At 42.3% G+C, this 23,356-nt stretch overlaps 2 protein-coding genes across 6 annotated transcripts in view; one reads left to right on the top strand and one right to left on the bottom strand.

Moving 5' to 3' along the window:
- MCPH1 (microcephalin 1) overlaps window positions 1-23,356 on the top strand; it is a 232,876-nt gene that overhangs the window by 122,036 nt on the left and 87,484 nt on the right. The window lies entirely within an intron of this gene.
- The window catches only part of ANGPT2 (angiopoietin 2), a 56,167-nt gene that overhangs the window by 17,558 nt on the left and 15,253 nt on the right, over window positions 1-23,356 (bottom strand). Inside the window, exons 2-4 of one of the 2 annotated variants that reach the window (XM_041751946.1) lie at window positions 8,537-8,692; window positions 4,878-4,999; window positions 695-927 (exon numbers count right to left, since the gene is read on the bottom strand). In XM_041751946.1, the coding sequence (XP_041607880.1) occupies window positions 695-927; window positions 4,878-4,999; window positions 8,537-8,692 (511 nt within the window). The remainder of the gene's footprint in view (window positions 1-694; window positions 928-4,877; window positions 5,000-8,536; window positions 8,693-23,356) is intronic. The other variant, XM_041751947.1, reaches the window with a different exon arrangement.

Genomic DNA, 23,356 nt, shown 5'->3' with positions numbered 1-23,356 from the left:
TATCTTCACGTGATTCATATGTAAATGTATCTATGTCAAAGAATCCAAGTTTAAAGGACATTAGGAAATAAATCATAGTAAGAACTAGAATCAATTCGTTTTAGAAAAAGAAAACATAAAATGGAAATCCCACATAGATTATATACCACATTTCTAAGTAATGACTGAAGATGCCTCTCTTCCTCCCTCTCAAATCCAAGAGAAATTGAAAGGTAAAACAGTAATAAAGTAGGCACGATATATCTAAGGATGAGCTGAGAGAAGGGAACCGACATCCACGTTGTCATGAATGGCAAGATTTAATTATTTTTAATGGCTGAATAATATTCCATTATATATATGTATATGTATACTTTTATATATATTTCACATCTTCTTTATTTATTCATCTATCTATGGACACTTGGCAGCTTCCTTAATCTGGCTTTTGTGAATAATGCTGCAGTAAACATAGAGGTGCATATATCTTTTTGGATTAGTGCTTTTGCATTCTTTGGGTAAATAATCAGGAGTAGAATCACTTCCTCCTTTTTAATTGGTTCTGTGTTGAGACCCTGTAAAGCTTTTGTATGAAACATGTAAGAGAAATAGTCCTTTTCTGAATGATAACATTTTTTTTAGAAATTTGAGAGTTTCACTTACTAATTAGTGGCAATGAAAATGGAAGAAAAAATGATATGTAAACTTGACTTACAGTTTGATGGTGATATCATAGTCAATAAACTATGAACTGTCTCCATCAGATCATGTTGCTGCTTCTGGAGAACCGAATTATTCACTGTGGCGGTCACTAACTGTTTTTCTAGTTCTTCAATGATGGAGTTTTGCTTGGATACTAACACCTGGAGCTGATCTTTCTCTTCTTTTATTGACTGTAGTTGAACTATATGCTTGTCTTCCATGTCTAGTACTTTCTTTTCCAGGAAACTTGTAAAGGGAAATAATTGTTAGTTTAGTGAAGGGTTTTCTGATTGCTTTGTAGACATTGAGTCAGTTTAATAATTCTTATGTAATTTTTAATATTTATTGAATTTCTGTTTCTCCAAGACACTCTGTGAAAATGTTAAAGGAGTGGCCACAGCCTTAAAGAAGCTCTCAAACTTGCCAAGAACAGTAGATAAATAGGTATGACATAGATATGAGTATAGAATTTGCTGGTAAAAATTAAGGCTTGTAATTAGGAGTTATCACATGGAGTGCCCTTGAAGACTGTGGTTTTGCTGTAGGAGACTGTGGGCAAAGAGAAGGCAGCCTCAGTGTTGGGAACACACGTGGGCAGGTGGAAAGATGAGTGGAAAACCCAGGCTGAGAGCCTCATATATGTGCATGAATCCCTGTGTAACCTGTGTCATAGATGCATAAAGTTTTTCTATTTTCTACCTAAAATCATTTCTAGTACAAGCGCGTACAGGCAATACACTTTGGAAGCACCCTGTGATGCTTGACCTAGCCAACGTAAAAAAGGGACATTTTTAAATTATTAATCTATACTGTCTTCAAAGTGACATTGCTGAAATTTGTTATCCAGCTGTCTTTCATGGTCTCTAATATTCTGTGAGGAGGCATAAAAGAAAGATGGGTTGATCCCATGGTCCAGTGTGTGAACACTCCAGAAGGGATATTTATTTAAAAAAAAAAGTTTCTCTCAAACCTATACCAGTATAGCTCCAGAGGGTAGTTGGATCTTGACCTAAAATAGTTAACATTAAGATTAAATACAAACATGTATTGGAGAGTTTAGCTCAGGATCAGGTCACCCCGAAGCATGCTGGCTCTGAGAGCAGCACCATGTGATGAGTACAGAAGCACATAGCATTGCATTTAAAGCTATAAGGAGTCTCAGATCATACATATTCTAGGGCATCATTTTGCAAAATGCAGATTGGGACCCATTACTGGCTTGGGAAATCCATTTAATGAGTGACAATCAACATTTTTTAAATGAGAGAAAATTAATTAAATAGGGTAAAATAAATGAAATATGGGTGTAAATTCATAGCAAGGACTTGGCACATTGTAACAAATACCATGGTCAAGAGTGATGAGTGGTTGAAGAAAGGAGATGGAGTGGCATGGGGTATGCACACACTGTTAGCACAGCTAACTTGTTAGCATGGCACTTGATTTTCTGATACAGGATAATCAATTTGATCAGCACCATAAAAGTTGGACTTAGGTGCAGGTTATCTTTTTATTAACATAGGTCATGGTCAGTTGAGAAGTGTGAGGAAGTATCCTGTATGGGCAGAAATAACTAAGGTTCTTCAGAAGGGAAGAGTATCAATGTAGTACTTTTCCATAATAATAATCTCTGTAACAATAATCACAATTTAATTGAACTGGTACAAGTAGCCCTTAAATGAATCATTTATTTTTAAAAGGAAAAAAAAAAGAATGGTAAGATGAAAAACACATAGTAATTTTCACCTTCTGCTGGTGAAACTAATAATGTTACAGTGTCAATTTTTAGAAAAACATGGACCCTAATAAGTACTCTGATTTCATTGGAAACTATTCTGTAATGAAAACAGCTGCACTTTGGGGGAAATATTGAAGGTAATTTAAAGGTATAGTTTGTCACATGTGCAAAATATTCACATATATGTTTACTGATGTCCTTGCAAATGAAATCCTAGGCTAGTTACAATGTAAGGCACCTGAAAACACAGTAGGCCAAAGTCACTGAGGGACGAAAAAATCATCTGTAGAGTTTTCACATTTTTATTTATTTACACTCATTGATGGAAATCTTGTTATCGTCACTTCATTTCATATTTGTGAAAAGGAGATTGTGGCTTCTGCAGCTGCTAAAAAGACTATTCTTCCTGCAGGTATAGATTTGTTATGTGTGGTTTTTAGGACAAGGCCATTGATAAGAAGCTATCCCTTTCAGGGTCTGTACTTTGGCAGGTCATTCAGAAACAGTCCATTTACAACTCTAGTGTCTGAGTGAGATATTTGCCATTCAAGTTGACCCGCACTGCTGTTGTAAGTTACGTAAAACTGTAGTTTGTTAGGTGTGTTTGACAAGGTGGTTTTATGGAAGAAATGTGTTGTTTAAATTGAGTATCCTATAAAACTAGATACACAGTATTGGAAAATTGTGTGAAACTGAAAAATTCCCCAGATTAAATTGGGGGAAAATGTGAAAGATTTAAGTGAAAAAAATGTGAAAGACCACATATGCAAGAGTAGCCGGAAAATACAGCAAACTTCAGGATGGGTGGAATTCCTGTTTTATACATTGTCCAGCTTTAACATACAAAGAAATTTCGCCCTATCATGGATGATCAAAAGATGTAGGGAAAGTTGTTGGTTGTATTTCAAAAGCAATTCCAGCTGACTGAGTATAACAAAGTTTACTTGTAATAAGTGAGAACATTAAGCAGTGTATCTAAACTTGAGAATAAGCTTTATACTACTCTAGGCAAGAGGCAATATGATTTGGCGATTATTTACAAAGATGATACTCTGGTAACAAAACTGACTTAATGAATAATATCAGTGTTAATATCAATAATATCAGCATATGAAATTAGAAATGTAAGGAAGGAACAGTTTTCAGTTCCAGGCTGCATTCAACAAACTGGACATGGCCCAGACAGTATTGTTCTGGCAAGCAACTAAAGTAGTCATTCAGCCCCCGTATCTTCCCATTACCGCATCATTAAATAATAGAACATTATTAAATAAAACCATCTTAAGAAAATGAAATTGGAGAGATTGTTGCATCTCAATTTTGGTCTCAAACTTTTATTTACTACTCTGCAGAAGAAAAAAAATGAAACCTAAAGAAAAGTACTTGAATTAAAAAATCTATTTGTGGGGATCCCTGGGTGGCGCAGCAGTTTAGCACCTGCCTTTGGCCCAGGGCGCGATCCTGGAGACCCGGGATCGAATCCCACGTCGGGCTCCTGGTGCATAGAGCCTGCTTCTCCCTCTGCCTGTGTCTCTGCCTCTCTCTCTCTCTGTGTGTGACTATCATAAAAAATTTTTTTTTAAAAAATCTATTTGCTTTTCAAAACCCTCAGTCATGAGTTAAACTTGTTACCCAAAGAACAGAAAGAATTATTTCAGCTGAGTTCCCAATTAACAGGAAACAATGATTGTAAGATAGTAAGTTTAAGACAAGAAGTTTGTTGGTTTTTTTGGTTGAGAATAAAGAATTATGTAATTGAAATTATGTCGCTGTGAAATACAGTACCATTCTCCGTGTCACACATACAGCAGTCTTGGTTAGAAACAGGTGAATAAGCACACTTAGCCTCATAACATCCTCAACTGCAATAAGCCTTTGAAAATCCCCACCAATCACCTCAACCTGTTTTTGTATGGGTTTTCTTGGGATTTTTCTAGATCTTATTCAAATATGAACAATATATTTATTATTAACTTCTGTTTTTACTTGGCCATATTCTTAAGAGTAACCATTGTATCATGACATGCGCATTGTTTACAGTTTAAAGGTAGTTTTCTGGCTGTGGATCATTCTGCATTGGAAACAACGAAGTTCCCAGAGGTGAAGGAGCTATTAAAATGCCTAGGCCAGTGTTACTTTTACTCCATGATACTGGCGTTATTTTGTCATAGGTTAATTTGTGCAGTACTGAGGTAGAGTTTGGGGAAATCACTGGAAGAGAGACTCTTTAAGGGGCCAGAAGATGAAAAAATGGAAGACTGGGTTAGAAGGCATAGCCACTTCCATATTTTTTCCCATACCCACTCTCGACCTTTCTGAGGTGTCTGATCCTGATGCTACATATTAAGAAATCTGACATTCTGGAAGCCATGCTTACAATTAATTTCACATGAAATAGGCTTTCAGATCCAGAAAGTGTGAAATTCTGAATTATAGATTTTTTGTGTGTTTTAATTACCTGTTCTTATCTTGCAATTTGTTTATTTCACTGGTCTGATCCAAAATCTGTTTTTCCAATTTGTTGGTGGAAAGGGAATGTTCCAGAAGCTGAAGTTCAAGTCTTGTTGTCTGATTTAATACCTAAATGCAACAAAATAAAATTCCCATTTGTCATTTTTAAAGTTACATATAACTTCCTTTTAATTAAGTCAGCTAAATTACAGGAAAACATAACTAAAGCATTTTTTTATGTACCCAAGTATCTTATTTTGGCATATTCTTCATTTTCGGAAAGCACTTGTAGTCCTGGATTGCATCAGAATGTGGGTTGTTTTTTTTTTTTTCCACCGTGTCTTTTTTTGGAAAATGTTTAGTAGTTCTGGACAGTGGTATTTGTGTCAAATACTATAATGCTGTTCTTCTTGTTTTGCCATGTTTCAGCCTTTCTTTTCACACGGTGAGACAAGTGGCCATATAAATGGTCATATTTAATACATCAGAAGTTGTTGGTAAATGGAAAAGGTTCTTGGTTCCGCTCAAAACTAAATGTTCTCTTATTTATCAGTACACGACATGATTAGAAGTCACATGCTTTCATTCTATAAAACTATAGCTCATTTTTAACCTGAAATTTCCTAGTTTGTATTCACATGTTTAGCTTTTTGTTTTCTGTTTCTCTTTTTTTGATTTAAAAAATATTAACCAAATAGGAAACAATAATACATCACTATGAAGTAGGAGCTCAGTTTTGCTCCATGGGCCTCTCTGGCCTATGCCATATGCAATATCTCTGTTCCCATTGTGTTCTAACAACTTTGAGGATGAATTCCTTGGCGTTTGGCTGCCTTCTAGCAGGAAGAGTCTGTTACTCACATCCTCTGGGTCATGGTTATTCAGGATGTGACATCACGTGTAAGCTTAAGGCAGAATTGTTGCCCAAGAATAAGGGTCCTTGAAAGAACCATTGTTTGCTCAGGGTCGGTGTCATTCATAAAAGGCTTGGCTGGGTCCCACCGAGCAGCTTTCAGGATAGCCCTGTCCTTAGTCAACGCAGGACGAGTTCACACCATGAACATTCTTATGAATGAGTGAAGGCGTTGGCCAGCAGAAAGGTTGGATTTTAGTATTAACACCTGGACTATAGATTTGGCCTACATCTCCTTTGGGCCCAAATACTCTCTATTGGTTATTGCTAAAGGGAACTGGCCACTTGGGTCTTTTATTCAATTCCTAAGAGCCATAAAATGAGCACAGTGGGCCAGAGGTGGGGAGGATGGCATGTAGGTCCCGACTGACCCAGCATCAATGGTGAGGTTTTCATCATGTTCCCAGAGCCTCCCAGCTGCAGGTGACTGCCTAAATTATCCAGGTCAGGTGGTTGCCTGTTTCCTCTAAGCTCTCAGACCTCCACCTATCTCTCATTGTCCGGTTGAATAGCCTCTCACTCTCACAGGATATAGGAATCTTCTAATCAGAAAATGTTGTGTTTGGATTTAAACCCATTTCACACAGTAATTGCTCAGCAGTGCCGTATTAGGTTTGGTGTGTAATTCAGTCCCTTGACATCCTTAGGTTCAGCCATTTTAATGTTTAGTTGGACATTATAGGCTGTTTTCTTCTCCGTCATCTCCTGATTTTCCTCTTATCATGGATCATCTGAACCTAGTTTCACAATAGATTTTTTTTTTAAAAATCATGTGATCCAAAGCTCAATAAAAAAAGCCTGCCTCACACAGCATTGCCTTATGTCTTACACTTTATTTCCACCTGAAGATATAAGAAATGTTACACTCCCCAGACATTTTTTGGATGAGCTCGATTTCCCCACCAGTTTTGCTGTCAACAAAGGGATGTGAGTTGAGCATTATGATTTATTTTAATGATTAACTGTGAATATATTGATACATTTACTTTAAGATTTTTATCTTTTTGTTTTTAGCTCTTATTACCTTTTGGGATTACAGTTTTCATACCTTGTGATCCATCATGTAATACAGCTATATTTTTCCTACATTGTTCTAATATTGTGGAAAGATCTCGCAAGAAGTAACTTCTTATTCTGTCCTCAGATAAAAATCTTTTATTCTCCTACCACTTTCCTCATGTTTTCCCCTACTTTATCCAGCACTTCTTAGGGAGACAGTGTAAGAACACTTGTACCATCCTAGATGTGATCTTATTACAGCTGGGAGGCTTGTTGTTTCCCTTACATCATATCCCCTTCTGTTCATATCTGACATTTCTTTTAGCTGAAGTAGCATATAGGAATAATACTTTGCAGAAGTTAGGGAGGTACTGACTTCATAAACCTATAAAGAAGCCAGAGTTAGGAATCAGAATGCAGATTCAACAATGAAGAGACTTGAACTTGGAGCATCTTAATAAATTCCACCCATAGTCCTTTTTCTCACCAGGAGTATTCTTTTTTTTTTCTTTTAAGTTTTTATTTATTTATGAGAGAGAGGCAGCATGAGTGGAGGGAGGGGTCCAGGGGAGGGAAGACTTCCCACTGAGTAGGGGGCTCCATGTGGAACTCGATCCCAGGATCCTGGCATCATGACCTGAGCCAAAGGCAGGTGCTTCACCAACTGAGCCCCCCGGGTGTCCCGCACTCTCATCCCCACCCACTCTGTCCCAGTGGACTATTCTTATTCAGTCACAGGTTGTGTGTCATTTGGCATGACTTGATGAATTTTGTTTTGATGTTTAATGTCTTGGTGTTATCATTTTGTTATCTTCATATTCCTCTCTCCTACTGCTATTAATCAGCAGCTCGTAAAATCTGCGAGCTAAAAGGGTGCAGCCAGTCTAAGACCCAGCCCTCACTTTACAGTTAAAACCCCCAAGGTCCACAGAAGCGGGTGCCTTGCTCAGATTCACTCACCCCATTGATGGCGGGGCTCGAGCCATCAGGGAACTTGAGGCCTTCTGCAGATGGGTAAGCCCTCGGTGCCACGACCACTGCTGCTTGTAAACTCTTTGCCACTTTGTCTATAAACTTATGCCACAAATTGTTTTCACAGTTCCTTGAGATTTGGTTGTATCTTAAAAGTTAGATTGAAGAACAAAGTTTCTTACACTCTGCTTCGGTGCCTTTCATTTCTCAAATGCATGAAACAGTTAAGAACTTATCCAGAAGATACCCAGCGAGGCAGAAGGGCACTTATGTAGCTGTCAAGTATGCATCATATGAAATGACTCACAGGTCTTTAGTAGAAAAAATATAATTTAACCTCAGTATTAAAGATGAAAACAGCCACCTGGGTGGCTCCAGACAGTTGAATGTCTGACTCTTGATTTCCACTCAGGTCATGATCTCAGGGTCATGGAATGGAGCCCCATGTCTGGCTTTATGCTCAGTGACGAGTCTGCTTGGGATTCTCTCTCTTTCTCTCTCTCTCTCTCTCTCTCCCTCCCTTTTCCCTCACCTCTGCCCTCCCCTGCCACTTCCCTCTCTAAAATAAATAAATAAATCTTTAAGGAAAAAAAAAGATGAAAATATGTTTCCTGATTTTAAATTCTTATCTAACTACAAATTTTTATTTTCATATCATTTTTTTTCCTGCTACCTTCACAGTTTCTTCATTTTCCCACTATTGAATCAGGTAACCATGTGGCTCAATTTCTTGCTAGTAGCTAATCTAGCTGGACCATTACACATTTTGTTTTAGTGCTTACTTGTGCTTCGACATCTGTTAACTTCCGTGTTTGCTCTGCTGTTTGATTTAGTAGGTTTGTTCCAATTTCTATCATCACGGCAGTCTGGTTCTGTACTGCATTCTGTTGCATCTCTACCATCTCTTTCTTCATGTTGTCCTGTATGTAATTCTCAAGCTGGAAGATAACATGTATCAGAAACACAGCGGACAAATGATCAAAAACCTCATCCCTCAATATTTTCCCTTTCCTTTAAAAAAATCTTTTGGAAGACCTGTGCCTTGCTCTAATCTTGCTGGTTGGTTGGTTGGTTGATTGGTTGGTTGGTTGGTTGGTTTTCTCACTAGCAGTACAATGCAGTGTGGTTTTATGTTGACTTAAAATCTGGCAGCTTAGTCACATCATGTGCAGGACAGAGTGATTTTTGTGTGTGTGTGTGTGATGGTTGTTTTTGGTCACCTCTGGAAGGCCACACCTTGGCCGGCAGGGGAGGCAGTGAGGCCCCAGCTCAGAGGTGGGCAGAGGGTGGTGCTGTCAGCAGGCTTGTCAAGCTGCAGGTCTGTCCACGTTTGGCAGAACAGGAACATTTGATTCTACGAAGCATCACTGTTTCTCTCACATTCTAGACTCGTAGTTTCTTGAAACAGAGACTTGGGAAGACTAAGATAGAGTATGAGGAATGGCTCACCGTTGGATTACCCCATCACTCACAGCATCACTCAGTCCCGCGTTCTGCGGGCACCTCTGCTTGGCTTTTACCTTGTTCATCACACATGGGACCCATTAAGTCTTTCCTAACATGTATGAGTTTTCACAAGTTCATCACATCAGGTGCCAGGCAAAGTAGGACCTTCATCACTTCACATGCTGGGTGTGTGTGCAATGCCAACTCAACACAAGGGAGTGAAGAAGCTAATTCCACTGCTGTGGGCATAGATACCTATGTCTTTGGCAGTAAGATCACGTCATTAAATATAAATGTGGGATGTCCAGTGTGTGGGAAAGAGCATGGGGGCTTTGGGCTGTGGACACTTGCTCTCCTATTCTTCCTCCAGTCTGGGGATGTTGCTTAACTTTAGGGTTGCCCAATGTCCTCCTGTACCAAACAGTGTTTCTTACTGGTCAGAGACATGTTTGAAGGATCAGCTAAGCCCTGCTTTTACAGTCACCGTGTGCATATATAACGTTGGATACTTAAAAAGTAATTTCCTTTCATTTTTGTATTGCATGGTATCCTCCGGTAGGAGCCACAATTCTATTCATTAACCCAAAGTACAAGTTCACGAGGACAGAAAGCCCTATTTTTATTTTTTTTCTTCATAGTTATAACTGAGAATTTTTTTTAATTCAATCGAACAATTGAAAGATGAGTTTAAAACTGCTTGTAATGCCTTTCTTTAAAACTTGTAATTCTCTGCACAGAAACCATTCACAGAACCAGTCACCAAACATCGTTTCTCCTACAGTCTTAACCACGGAGTAATTCTGTACTTCTGCCTGTAAGAGTGAGAAAGCAGAATGGGGAGGGTAGTGTTTCTCCCTTAGAGTCCAAGGCTTCTTGGTTGGTGCAACTTATAAACTGTGCCTTGGGAGAGTCTCAGGATTGGTATTAGAACTGTGGGTTTACTGCTTGCATTTCTTGCTTGCCATTGACTCTGCCCCTCCACCGTGCACGTTCCATCTCCCTCCTTGTCGTTATGGCCAGGGTTAATGGGCGCTCCCTGGTTCTCCCAGTCACCGGGCAGATAGTGCAAAACCTGACCATTCCTGCAGCTTCATCACTTGAAAAGTCTCACAGGTGAAGCCTTTCCTTCTCCATATGAACCAAAATAGATAGACCACTGTAAAAACATGAAATCACGTGCTATTCTTTGACAGTCCAAGAAATATCTCTAATACCAACTTCATAAAATCTGAAGAGTGAAACCCTTGTGAAGCCTGAGTTAACTGGCTGGTTGATAACTAGCCCAAGCATTTTCGTGGCTATGTTCTTTCTTAATTTATGCTTCCTCCCTTCCCCTGCCTTTTTAAAATTTTAATTTTATGATTTGAAGAGACAATTTATAAGAACTCGACAGAAGTTTATTTCTCCTTTCCGTCCCTCCCTCTCTCTCTCTGCTCTCTCTCTCGTTCACATACTCTCTCACACACGCAGACACTCTCCCTCTTTCTCATCACCATGGGAGTAATAGAATTTTTGAGGTTAAAGTTAAAGCTAAATAAGTCATCCAGAGGAGTTGTCTTAGTTACTCTTAACACCCAGCAAAGATAATATTTAGAAAGACTTATTCTGGAAAGTTTGGGCTTATTAAAGATATGTTCAAGCTGGAGTTTGGTTCAAGTCCATACTCTGAAGTAATAATTTATAAACTAGTGTAATAAAGGTCTTAATTCCCTTATTGATTTTAGTACTTAAGCACTAAAATAAAAATGATTTGGTCCGTTGTCACTCTAAATCATATAACCAGAGGAGGAAAGGGGGTCCTTTGGTCCCTCCCCCCATCTTAGAACTACAGGTCAAAAGTGGTTACAACCATCAAGACACATTTGAGAAGCTTATTTATAATCCGACATTTTAAAGTCAACTTCCTATTTAAAATCAGACTCAAGCACTTTAAAAACCATAAAAGACCCAATTTTTATAAGTAGAAAATTTTAACATTATTACCATAACTTTTTCTAAGCTTGAAAACAATAGAATGCAGAACGCTTTTTAAGTCAGTATTTTTCAGGCTTTGGGGACGACAAAGTGCATGCATGTGGTGGGTGTGTGGGTGTCGTTAGTGTTACATGGAAGCAAATTACAGATACACGTATGCGTGTGCTGCGGGGGTACCTAGAGCGCTTATGTCCACAGTATACATGCAGATAGCGTCTGTATAGGGTATGTACGACTCAGTAAAGTAAAATCCTAGATGATACCCAGTATCTCATTGAGGTCTGGGGGATGAATGAGGAACAGACAGCGATATCAAGAAGTAGACATTTTGGGGGGATGCCTGGGTGGCTCAGCAGTTGGGTACCTGCCTTCAGTTCAGGTCTGATCCCAGGATGTGGGATTGAGTCCCACACTGGGTTCCCTGCAGGGAGCCTACTTCTTCCTCTGCCTGTGTCTCTGCCTCTCTCTCTTGGTCTGTGTCTTTCATGAATCAGTAAATAAATATTAAAAAAAAAAAAAAGAAGTAGACATTTTTGTGTTGATTTCCAAAAAGGTTTGTGCTCTTACACTTGAAGCAGTGAAAATAAGATTTTAGGAGAAATGGGTGCTGTGACAACTGAGTACTCTTTCACAACAGAGAAGCCGTACTTAGTCCTCTTCCTTCTTTCCTCATTTATTGCCCAGGAATGTATTTCTGTTTAGTATCACTTGTTTTTTACTGCCTGCAACTGAAGCCCAGAAATATAGAAATCTGCCCAGTGCCATTCTGTCCTAGCGTAAGGAAGACTTTGTTCAAGGGAAAATGTGAGATGACTGAGATCTCCTCTGCCCCGTGGGCAGTGTCGTGTTCCACTCTCCTTGGGCAGCCCTTTCTGTCTTTGTCATCTGCACTTAGCTGCTTTTCTCAAAACAGTTCCAAGATACTTGACCCTCCCCAGGGAGGAGATGGGGTTCTTCCTCCTTTCACACGGGTGGCTTCACACACTCATGTCTTGCAGGAATGTTTGACGTTGCCCTCATGTCAGAAGATGATCATGTGGTGATTCCGATTCATGGGTCCAAGTGCCTCCCAAAAAAAGGTCCCCCTTACATTTTGAAGGATGGTGTGCACGGTCATTTTGCCCCCTTCTTAAATCATTGGTCTAAGCACTAAAAATGTGGGTCCTTGAGCTGTTTCTCTCTCCTTAGAGCTCAAGTAAATTATCTAAATTCCATGAACATTTCAAGGCTATCGCTGTCATTGTAGTTGCATGAGGTTGTTGCTCAGTATTGGTTCGATTTACTAAAAAAGAGTGCACCCTAAGCATAGCCTTTCAAGTTGGCAATGCATTGGAGTTCAAGCAACCAGAGTAAACTATTTTAACATAGACAGATAGATAGATAGATAAGATAGATAGATGTAAAATATGTCCCGGGGTTTTTGATTACTCCTCCAACATTTGGAATGATTAAATTTGACAGGAAAAATACGTTTGTTTGCAAGGTAACTATGGCAGATTGATTACATGTTAAAATGCTTCCCTTGCCACATTTCATCTCACCAAGATTATCATCATCATTTTTTCGACCAAAAGGAAAGTAATCTTGAAATTGGCTGGGGAAAGGAAAACACAGATAATGTACGAAAACTATCCCCAACTTCGAGATTGTGATCTTGGTCCCGTACCAACTATATAGTCCTTGGTTGAGAGGTCTTTTCTTTTTAAATAAAGCTCCGTGTCCTGATAACCTTTTCTAACTAATTAGTTTTTGTCCTCTGAATGCTCTAATTTCCCTAGGAAACCAACAAATTGCAGGAGGTTTCACTGCAAACACTTTATCGCTAGCATTTCAACGTAGAAACAAATTACTCTCTTGCACACACACGCACCCTCAAAGAATGTTTCTTTGCTACGTCAGGACTCCCTCCTGACTTGGTCCCATCTTCTCACCCGGTGTTCAGCATCCTCTTCTGTGTCTGGATGGTCACAAAGCCCCTAACTGCACACAAGTCGCCCCTCCCTGAGTGTTGTGGTTGCTCAGCGGCTCACATTACTCCCTCATGGTTGTGCCTGTAAGATGAAGTGCAGATTCCCTCACTTGGCGGCCCATACTCCTTCCCATCTGTCCTCTCCAGTCTCCCGGCCTGCTTTCCTCGGTGCACCTTGCCTCCTGGCTACGCCAGAGCCTTAGGCTACTTTGACCTCCAGCCCTCGCCTGCCATCTGCCTTGGCCTGAGTCTCCTTCCCCCTTCCACGGCTATACACTGCCCCATCGCATGCCCTCCTCAAAGGCCTCCATGGTGCTGCTGGGTTGCCTTTTAATACCAAAAAAACATTCTGTACTTGTTTCGTTGATTTTTAGATCTCCTCACACTACAGATTGATGTTCTTGTTTGCTTGGGATATGGAAGCTGTGTGTGCCCACACACCCTCATAACAACACGCAAAGCATGTGCTCTTAAAATTAGCTTGAAAACTTGGAGGCAAGATTATTAAATCCAGGGATTTTCTGTTTGGAAGGCTTTTGACCTAATGTTCTTGGTTCCCTGTCATGAAGAAACTGAAATATCTTTTGAGGTTTCAGACAGAAAAGTGGCAAAATGGGCTTTCTTCCCGCTCCTTATAAAGTGTGTGGAGGTGTGTGTGCGCGTGTGTTTAAATCTAGGGATTCTACTTCCTAAGTGCTCAGCAGTATTTAGGGTGACATGTGGAGGTTAAAGAGGAAAAGGCTGAGGACTCATGGCCCAAGCACATCTTTGTCCTCTGAAACACTAGCAGGAGTCGGCAGGCAAATATGTTGCTCATACACTGGAGATAGTGTTCAGATGCTCCGTCGGCTGGAAAGTTCTCCTGTTTCCTCTTCGTATTGATGCCATACTTGAATTTTTCCAGCCTAGAAAAGTCCATACCAAAGCCGTGTGCCTACCATTGACTGTCTGTCATTTCAGTCCTTTCTCTCCATGGCCGGAGTTAGGCACTTAAGGTTTTCTAGGATGTTAATAAGCAAACCTGTCTCCATCAGCATCACTCCATGGAGCCCACCCCACAGAGGCTCTTTCAAGTACTTCCTATAACTAATTTGTTCTATCTTTTTAGCTTGTTTCTATTAATAGTTTATGAGTGACCTTTTGTTATTTGATACTGTATCTAGATAACCCCTTTCTTATTGAGGAAGACACAACGAGATGGAAAAATATTCCATGCTCATGGATTGGAAGAATCAATATTGTGAAAATGTCTATGCTATCCAGGGCAATTTATAGGTTCAATGCAATCCCTATACAAATACAAGGGACTAAAAAAAAAAAAAAAAAAAAACAAATACAAGGGACTATCTTCAGAGAGTTGGAACAAATCATCTTAAGATTTGTGTGGAATCAGAAGAGACCCCGAATAGCCAGGGGGAATATTAAAACAGAAAACCGTAGCTGGGGGCATTACAATGCCAGATTTCAGGTTGTACTACAAAGCTGTGGTCATCAAGACAGTGTAGTCCTGGCACAAAAACAGACACATAGATCAATGGAACAGAATAGAGAATCCAGAAGTGGACCCTCAACTCTATGGTCAACTAATATTTGACAAAGGAGGAAAGACTATGCACTGGAAAAAGGACATCTACATGCAGAAGAATGAAACTAGACCACTCTCTTACACCAGACACAAAGATAAACTCAAAATGGATGAAAGGTCTAAATGTGAGACAAGATTCCATCAAAATCCTAGAGGAGAACACAGGCAACACCCTTTTCGAACTTGGCCACAGCAACTTCTTGCAAGATACATCCATGAAGGCAAGGGAAAGAGAAGCAAAAATGAACCGTTGAGACTTAATCAGAATAAAAACCTTCGCACAGCAAAAGAAACAGTCAACAAAACTAAAAGACAACCTGCAGAATGGGAGAAGATATTTGCAAATGACCTAGCAGATAAAGGGCTAGTATCCAAGATCTATAAAGAACTTATTAAACTCAACACCCAAAGAAACAAACAATCCAATCCTGAAATGGGAAAAAGCCATGAACAGAAATCTCACAGAGGAGGACATGGACATGGCCAACAAGCACATGAGAAAATGCTCCGCATCACTGGCCATCAGGGAAATACAAATCAAAACCACCATGAGATCCCACCTCACAGCAGTGAGAATGGGGAAAATTAACAATACAGGAAACCACAAATGTTGGCGGGGATGTGGAGAAAGGGGATCCCTCTTGCACTGTTGGTGGGAATGTGAACTGGTGCAGCCACTCTGGAAAACTATGTGGAGGTTCCTCAGAGAGTTAAAGATAGACCTGCCCTACGACCCAGCAATTGCACTGTTGGGGATTTACCCCAAAGATACAGATGGAGGGAAACGCCAGGACACCTGCACCCCGATGTTTCTAGCAGCAATGTCCACAATAGCCACACTGTGGAAGGAGCCTCGGTGTCCATCGAAAGATGATGGATAAAGAAGATGTGGTTTATGTATACAACGGAATATTCCTCAGCCATTAGAAACGACAGATACCCACCATTTGCTTCAACGTGGATGGACCTAGGGTATTATGCTGAGTGAAATAAGTCAATTGGAGAAGGACAAACATTATATGGTCTCATTCATATGGGGAATATAAAAAATAGTGAAAGGGATTATAGGGGAAAGGAGAGAAAATGAGTGGGAAATGTCAGAGAGGGTGACAGACCATGAGAGACTCCTAACTCTGGGAAATGAACAAGGGGTGGTGGAAAGGGAGGTGGGCAGGGAGTGGGGGTGACTGGGTGACAGGCACTGGGGGGCACTTGATGGGATGAGCACTGGGTGTTATGCTATATGTTGGCAAATCAAACCTCAATAAAAAATATACAAAAAAATAAATTTAAAAATTTTAAAAAGATTATCATGTTATCTCAAATAAAAATAGTTTTACTTAACTACAAAAAAGATAACCCCTTTCCTATTTTCACTGGTCATAAAGAGACGGAAAGTGTGCATGTTGATGACTATGAGCGTGAAAACGTGATGGGGAGTAGAGCTGCATGCATCAGTCGGTGCCACGCTGAAGTTAATAGCTTGTCCCCCTCCTGTGACTGACAAAATTTTAAATAATTTGAATACAGTATATCTATGCTCCCTTAAGCCATATTTCTTTACTTAATCTGTGAGTGTAACTACATATCTCTCTTCATTATTTAATTGGGGGTTTTCATCCCATAAGCTCGCATCTCTTTGCCTCTTTGCATGTTTCCCTCAGGAGAGAGTGTATTTTTCCCCTCAAAGCATCCCAGTCATTTCCTACTGATAAAATGGCTATTTTTTTCATCAGTATCAGCCATTTTACATATACGCCCTCTTAAGTACACTGAGGCTGGTATAGTAACATAAATGAATTGGGGCATTTCATATGGGAAAAGGTGCCATGTTTTACATGTGTGTGGCTTTTAAAAGGGTTCTTATGGTACATATGTATTTACCCCAACGTTTGCTAGAGCTCTGGCTCCCAACACCTTGTAGGTACTCCCGAGGCAGCAGAGCCAATAAATGCAGCAGATATTCTAAAATGATGTGTTTGCTTATATAAAGCAAGAATGGTAATAGCAGTTTGCATCTGCAAGATGGTTTTATATGAATTTCCTTGTATATGAACATATATGTCGTGTACAGGGTATATTTCTTTATATATTAAATCTGTGTTTCTTTATTCATCCATTAATATGGCAATTTCGCTTGACTGTCCTATGCCTTCGCTTGGGTGTTCCCCGGACCAGGGCCTAGCCAGAGGCATGCAGGCAGCAGGACAGGCCGGGGCGGGGCGGCTGCGGGGCTCGGTGGGCCCCCACGGTGGCGACGGGGAGCCGGAGAGCCACCCCCCGACCACCACCTGCGGCGAGACAGGGCGGCTCCAGTGCCCGTGGTGGGGGCACGGCCTCGGGCATGGCCTCAGGGCACGACCTCAGGCACGGCGTGGCTGCTCGGGTGGGCACCCAGCTTGGGCCACCAGGCCGGGGGTGCCCTGGAGCCCTGTGCCCGCCAGCCCCGGCGCCAGGGCCAGTCTGCCACGGAGGACGTCGCTCCCCGAGTGGCCCGGCCTACGGCCTCCCTGGCAGAGGGCCTGCCGTGTGCAGCGGAGGGCAGTGCCCCAGGCCCGGGGGCCACACATGGAGCGTCCCCCGCAGCCTCGCTCTGGGGCAGCAGGTGCAGCTCGGTCCCTCGGGCGCCGCCCCGCCGCTGCTCCTTCCTCCCGGCCCAGTCCGCGGCGCCCTGACCCACGGCAGCTCAGACGCGCTCTGGCCATCAGGTGAGGCCGTTGGGCAAAACAGAGCGGGGGTTTCTTCTTCCGTCCAACAGTGTGCGCGTGCCTCCCGGACGGCAGGTGTACGGGGAGGGACAGCGGCAGTAGGCTGTCAGGTCTTTGCACGGCAGGCGGCACTGCGAAGCGCGTGTCCCCACGGACACGCACGCGCCCTCACACTGGAGACGAAGCCCACCGAGCTCCGTGCCCCCATTTGTGCAGCACCATAGACGGGCAGGAGCTGAGGGGCCCGAGGCCCCAGAAGTCAGAGTGTTGACTTCCCTCCTTCCGAGGGAGGCCGCAGGACCCGGGGCCCCAGGCCTAGCTCGTCCCCGGGCGGCCCACGGCCCACCCCGCACGCTCACCGCCGCACCGAGGTACTTGTGCTCCCCTAAAAAAAATGTGCCACCGGGCGTGAGCAGTGTTGCTTTCTCACTTCTGTGCTGAAGTATTCAGATCCCAAGGCTCGTTTCCGCCCTTTACCTGCCCTATCCCTGCCGTCCCTTTCTGTCTTCACGGGCTTTGCTGAAATCCTGCCGAGATTTCTAGGGACACGGCAGCATGATCGTCCTTAACGCAGGTTTTTTTTGTTGTTGTTGTTTCTTTTTCTCTATAACATGAAGTAAATATCCCGTGTCACAATTACTATACGAGGTGGCCCGGAAAGGCAGGAAAGGGCTAAAGGAATTTAAATTATTTTTGTCTTGAAGATGCTTTCAAGGCGAGCTAGTTCTGTAGGAGGCAGCCAGGAGGCCTGTGTTGCTCCTCGCACAGGAAGGCAGGGACGGGGACTTGGGAAGGCGGCGGCCTTGCTCGGGGGCCTGGGGATTGGGCTTGAGTGGCCTGCGAGCTGGGCTCCGCACATCACCGCCGGCCTCCCGCAGCGCTCCTGCTCCTCCTGCTGTTGCTAGCAAACCCTGAGGTGCAGACGGTTGGGGGGATACCATGGGCATCGGACTAATCCGCATGAGCATTTAGCCATAAGGCATTCCGCCTTTCGTGTGTGACGGGCGCCCCCCCGTCGACCCGCCGTCAGCAAAATGTACTTTTGTGGTATTTTCTCCGTGTGGCCGATAGCCATCTTCTGCCCTATTCACATCTTCTTGCCGGGACATCATCCTGTCCACATTACCGTGGATTAGGATTAAGGGAAGCGACATAGTCTTGTATACTGTCCTCACTGATTTGATGTTTCTGCGAGCTGGCGTACGGATGCCACCTGACGTACGGTGGAGGGGGGCCGCGCGGGCGGCCTTCGGCTTCACCCGCTGACCTTGAACAAAGCCATCCAAACCACAAACGAGAGTTGCTGCACTAATAGGAATAGCCCCGGGAAATATTTAGGCAAGTGCGGCATTCTCATTTCCATAAAGCTGTAGCCGCAGCTTTTTTAATTCTATGATTTTATAACAGCGAAAGTTCATGTTTTTGTGAACCATTTAGGAGGGAAAGTGTACCCCCCCCACGCCTCAAGTCTAATATTAGATTACCTCTAATTTGACCTCTGGTTCCATCTTCATTCTCACAAGTGTTTAAAGCTGTAAGCCTTTCATATTCACTCACATAACTCAGTGGCCCATGTGCACGTAGTTTAGGAAATTGTACGCTTGCCTGGGCTTTGCAGAAGCAAAGTGATCTTTTTTTCTTCTTCTTTCTTTCTTAACCCTCATTACAGAATACAAACTGTTTGTTTAATTATGCCATGCTAATTTTTAAATCCATAATGCATTTTGAAGCATGTTGACAGTTTATTTAAAACCTGATCAACAGTAGAATTTTTTTTTTTCTAATCAGAAACAGTGCAGCAAAACCAAAACAAGTTTCAGTGCCCAAATTATGTGGCAAGACAGAATGGTATGCTTTGGGCAGACCCCCATCTGTCTGCCTTCAGCCCAGGGCGTGATCCTGGGGTCCTGGGATCGAGTCCCACGTCGGCTCCCTGCATGGAGCCTGCTTCTCCCTCTGCCTGTGTCTCTGCCTCTTTCTCTCTCTCTCTCTCTCTGTCTCATGAATAAATAAATATAGTCTTAAAAAGAAAATAGTATGGCTTCTTCTTCTTTTTTTTTTTTAAATCATTTTAACACATCTTCATTTCTTGATCTGGAATTCGATAAGAAGCGTATTAAGTATGTTTCAGCATTTACTGTTCACCTCTGAGACGTCGACAGCCAAGTGGAGCTGCCGTTCGCTTTGGAAGACAGGACACGAGCTCTAAGCACATTCCACTTCTGTCTGTGGCTTGCAGCGCGGGGAAACTGTTCCAGAAGCCACACACACAGTGCTCTGGGGATGGCTGTAGTTGGACTCCACGAGAACAGAGCCTCAGCTGGGAACTGCAAATAGTGATTATGACTTGGGACAAATCAGTGAGCTTCTAATTATGCCCCCCAACCTGAAATGAGCGAGTATCCTCCTACAAAATACATGTTGTATCAGACTTTTCTTTACAAAATACCAGCTTCTGATTCATTTTTAGAGGGAGTTCATTTCAAGCTTTTGTTTCAGGGGCATGCCATTCATGTAACTGGGGGAGTCATTTGCTCTCCAATGGTTGAGTAACAACAGACAGGCAAAAACGGGCCATAAAATGAAGATGCCGCTGCTTCATATGGAGTTTAAGTGCACACTATTCTAATTTCTGTAGGATTACCAACTTATCCTAAAGTAACATTTGCGTAAAATTTCAGTCTAAGAAGGAATCCATTTAAATAAGACACAGACATGGCATATAGAGTTATACGTTGCACTAAAGTAACCTTTCTTACATACTTACTTGCTATATATAAGATCTGTTGGTCTGTCCAACTCAGGAGGACTTGAGATACGTTTTGTGGCTGATTATATGGTACCAAATTGGAACAGCTAAATGACATTCTTTAATGAACAGTTTCCAGGAGTCACTTTCTCACAATAGGATGATTATTTTGACTTGCAAATGTTGCTCCTGGGGACTGATTTGATGTGCTCATGCACTGCAATTCAATTTTTGAAAATAACCTAACAGGTTACTGCTAAAATTAAATGACATCACAGGCATCACGCAGCAAAGGAAGCCACACACAAAAGAATGCTTGCTGCATGATCCCATTTATATCACGTTCGAGAATAGACCAAACTTATCAATGGTGACCGAAGTCAGGATGATGATTTCTGGGTGGGAGATGTTGGGGGTGGGGGTGCTGGAGGTGGTGCAAGCAAGGTTATTAAGTGGGAAGGAGCAAGAGGGACATTTCTGGGCTGCTGGAAATATTTTATATCTTAATCTCAGAGCTGGTTGCACATGTAAATTCATATTTTAAAAGTTCATGAGGCTGTCAATTTAAGAATAGTACACTTTATACACTTCCTGTGTTTTAGACCTCAATAAAGAGGTTTTTGGGTTTTTTTTAGGAAAGGATATTAAAAATGAAATGTTTGACAAATTTTGCTGTAACACCATGACCCCAGCTGCTATGAGTGATTTTATTTACCTCTGTCTGCAGCTTTCATCTGTTTGTTCCTAAATACCGCCTAAAGAAATGAACTTTGAAAAAGTGATTTCACAGCAACTGCAGAGAGCTATAGATTAAACTGTTCCAGCTGCCCAAAGAGGGTTAAAAGTATTCAGTTAGGTAAATTAGTGATTTCACATTCCGAAACTCAATTCTTTCCGGATCAAGCATAAAAGGCATTTGCTCTTGGAAGACCAAGAAAGAATTCATGCAGTTCCCATTAGTCTAAAAATAAATAATAAATAAATAAATGTCTGAGTCATGGGTTGCATTTTGTTGGAGTTCAGTGGCTTCAAGTGTAGGAAGAAAATGATCTATTCTCTGAATACTTGTGCTACCCCTAGCCCATTGGAATGAAAACAAAATTACTCTGAGAAAAGTGAAATCCATGAATTATTCCATTGAATTTATTCATATTTTGAGTTATTCCAATTCAAGTAGTTCTTGCATGAGCAACCTGATTCAAAACCAAACAAAACAAAAACAAACAAACAAAAAACCACCACCTAAATAAAGTGGCTTTGTTTGTGTTGGATCAAAGCGGGGAAAAGGTTGTGATTTTTGAAGCTATTGTGGAGTTGTCATTCCAGCACAGATACTGAGACTCAAACCCACACTGGGGTGTGAATCCCAGCTCAACTACACACTACCCACCCGGTCAACTTTTTTTAGCCTCAGATTTCTCATTGGTAAAACAGGCATTTAATGCTCACTGAGCTATGTTAGCATAATGATTGGATGGAAGTAATTAGCACGGTTCCCAAACGGTTTGCCAAGGTACCCTGGGCTCCTGCAGCGAACCCAGAGGAGCAGTGGGATGTAGTTTTATGTTCAAGGGAAGCCCCACCATACTTAACACCTGCCAACCACTAGAAGAATTAGAATCTCAACGTAGCTCACAGTTTCAGCGCTATTAGATTATGCTGCTGTGCAAAGCTGGGTTTTGGGTGGTTACTGCCGCAAAAGGCAACTACTACGTGACACTCGGCATGGAACTCGAAATGAGGGTGGCAGTGTCCAAGTTGATTCCAAAGTTTGAGGTGCTGAGCAATGCCTAGCTGGCAAATATAGCCCACCGGTAAATAATTGGTATCACTTACATCTCTAGAACATCTTTATTGACTCAGCCTGCATTTGGTAGGGTGTGCACTCAATCTACTCCCTCTCCTTCCTTCCCTTGGTCCCCATCGTGTCTTTAACTGCAATCTCTGTGATTTGAAATGTTGATTGGAACCTCAGTAAATCAAAAAGAACTGGTAATTATGTCAGACCTTCCTTAAGACATGTACTTGAATATTCCTAACTTCCAAAACAATTAAGGGAAACAGCCCCGTTTCTTGCAAGCTAGTTGTTGGGCACCGCGTCCCCTTTCAGGCTGACAACACTTTAAGTGTAGCGTGCTATGGAGGAACGTTCTTAGAGCCACATGCCTACATCCTGTGGGATAGCACGGTCGCCTCTGGCTGATGGCAGTTCGCGCGGGCAGCAGGAGGACAGGACGTGTGCCAGTTTTACAAAAGTAAGGTGGTCCACTTCTGCATGTAATTTATAGTTTGCATGCTGCCGTCCTCACTTGTTCAACGTCGAGCGCGTTTTATAATGTATAGAAAAGCCAAATTTCCTTGAACACCAAAGCCATTTGGGAAGTAACTTTTCAGTGTGATTCTCCAAATGCTTGCGGTAAAAGTACGAAGGGACTTGAATCATTTTCCCATAATTAGTTTCAGTTCTGGAGGTCTGCCCCTTCTCCCTAACCCTACTGCCTTGCATGCATGCTGATTCCAATGGAAGCTAGTGGAAAATTCCTATCCCCTTTCACTCCACCGCCAGGAGTTATAAAAAGCATGTCATTCAGAATTGACTTTTTCTTCTGCATGCTTTAATTTTTACTCACAACTTAAAGGGGGGAAAAAAAAGTCCTTTCAGGAGATATTTCTCTTTCAATGGGGTGAGGGGCCCAGCATCACTGTGAGCCACCATGGACTGGCTGACTCACTTTGCGTCACCCTTAGGGGTCAGATGCTGACATCACCAAGTGCTGATCGAGGGGCAGTACACCTGATGGAGACACCACCTCCTCCTCCTCCTCAGAGCTCCAGGGACTCTGGTTCACACTAATCACTTATGACTTCAGTGGGAACAGCAGCTCACATGCAAGTGGGAATGAGGGGTGAGGGGAGAGGCAGGAAGTGGGAATGAGGGTGGGAGGAGAGGCAGGAAGTGGGGATGAGGGTGGGAGGACAAGGAGGAAGTGGGGATGAGGGTGGGGGGAGAGGCAGGAAGTGGGGATGAGGGTGGGGGGAGAGGCAGGAAGTGGGGATGAGGGTGGGAGGACAAGTAGGAAGTGGGAATGAGGGTGGGGGGGAGAGGCAGGAAGTGGGAATGAGTGTGGGAGGAGAGGCAGGAAGTGGGGATGAGGGTGGGAGGACAAGTAG

Source organism: Vulpes lagopus, chromosome 4 (assembly GCF_018345385.1).
Source record: "Vulpes lagopus strain Blue_001 chromosome 4, ASM1834538v1, whole genome shotgun sequence".
Classification (NCBI taxonomy): Eukaryota; Metazoa; Chordata; class Mammalia; order Carnivora; family Canidae; genus Vulpes; species Vulpes lagopus.
This window is presented reverse-complemented; position numbering and strand designations above follow the sequence as displayed.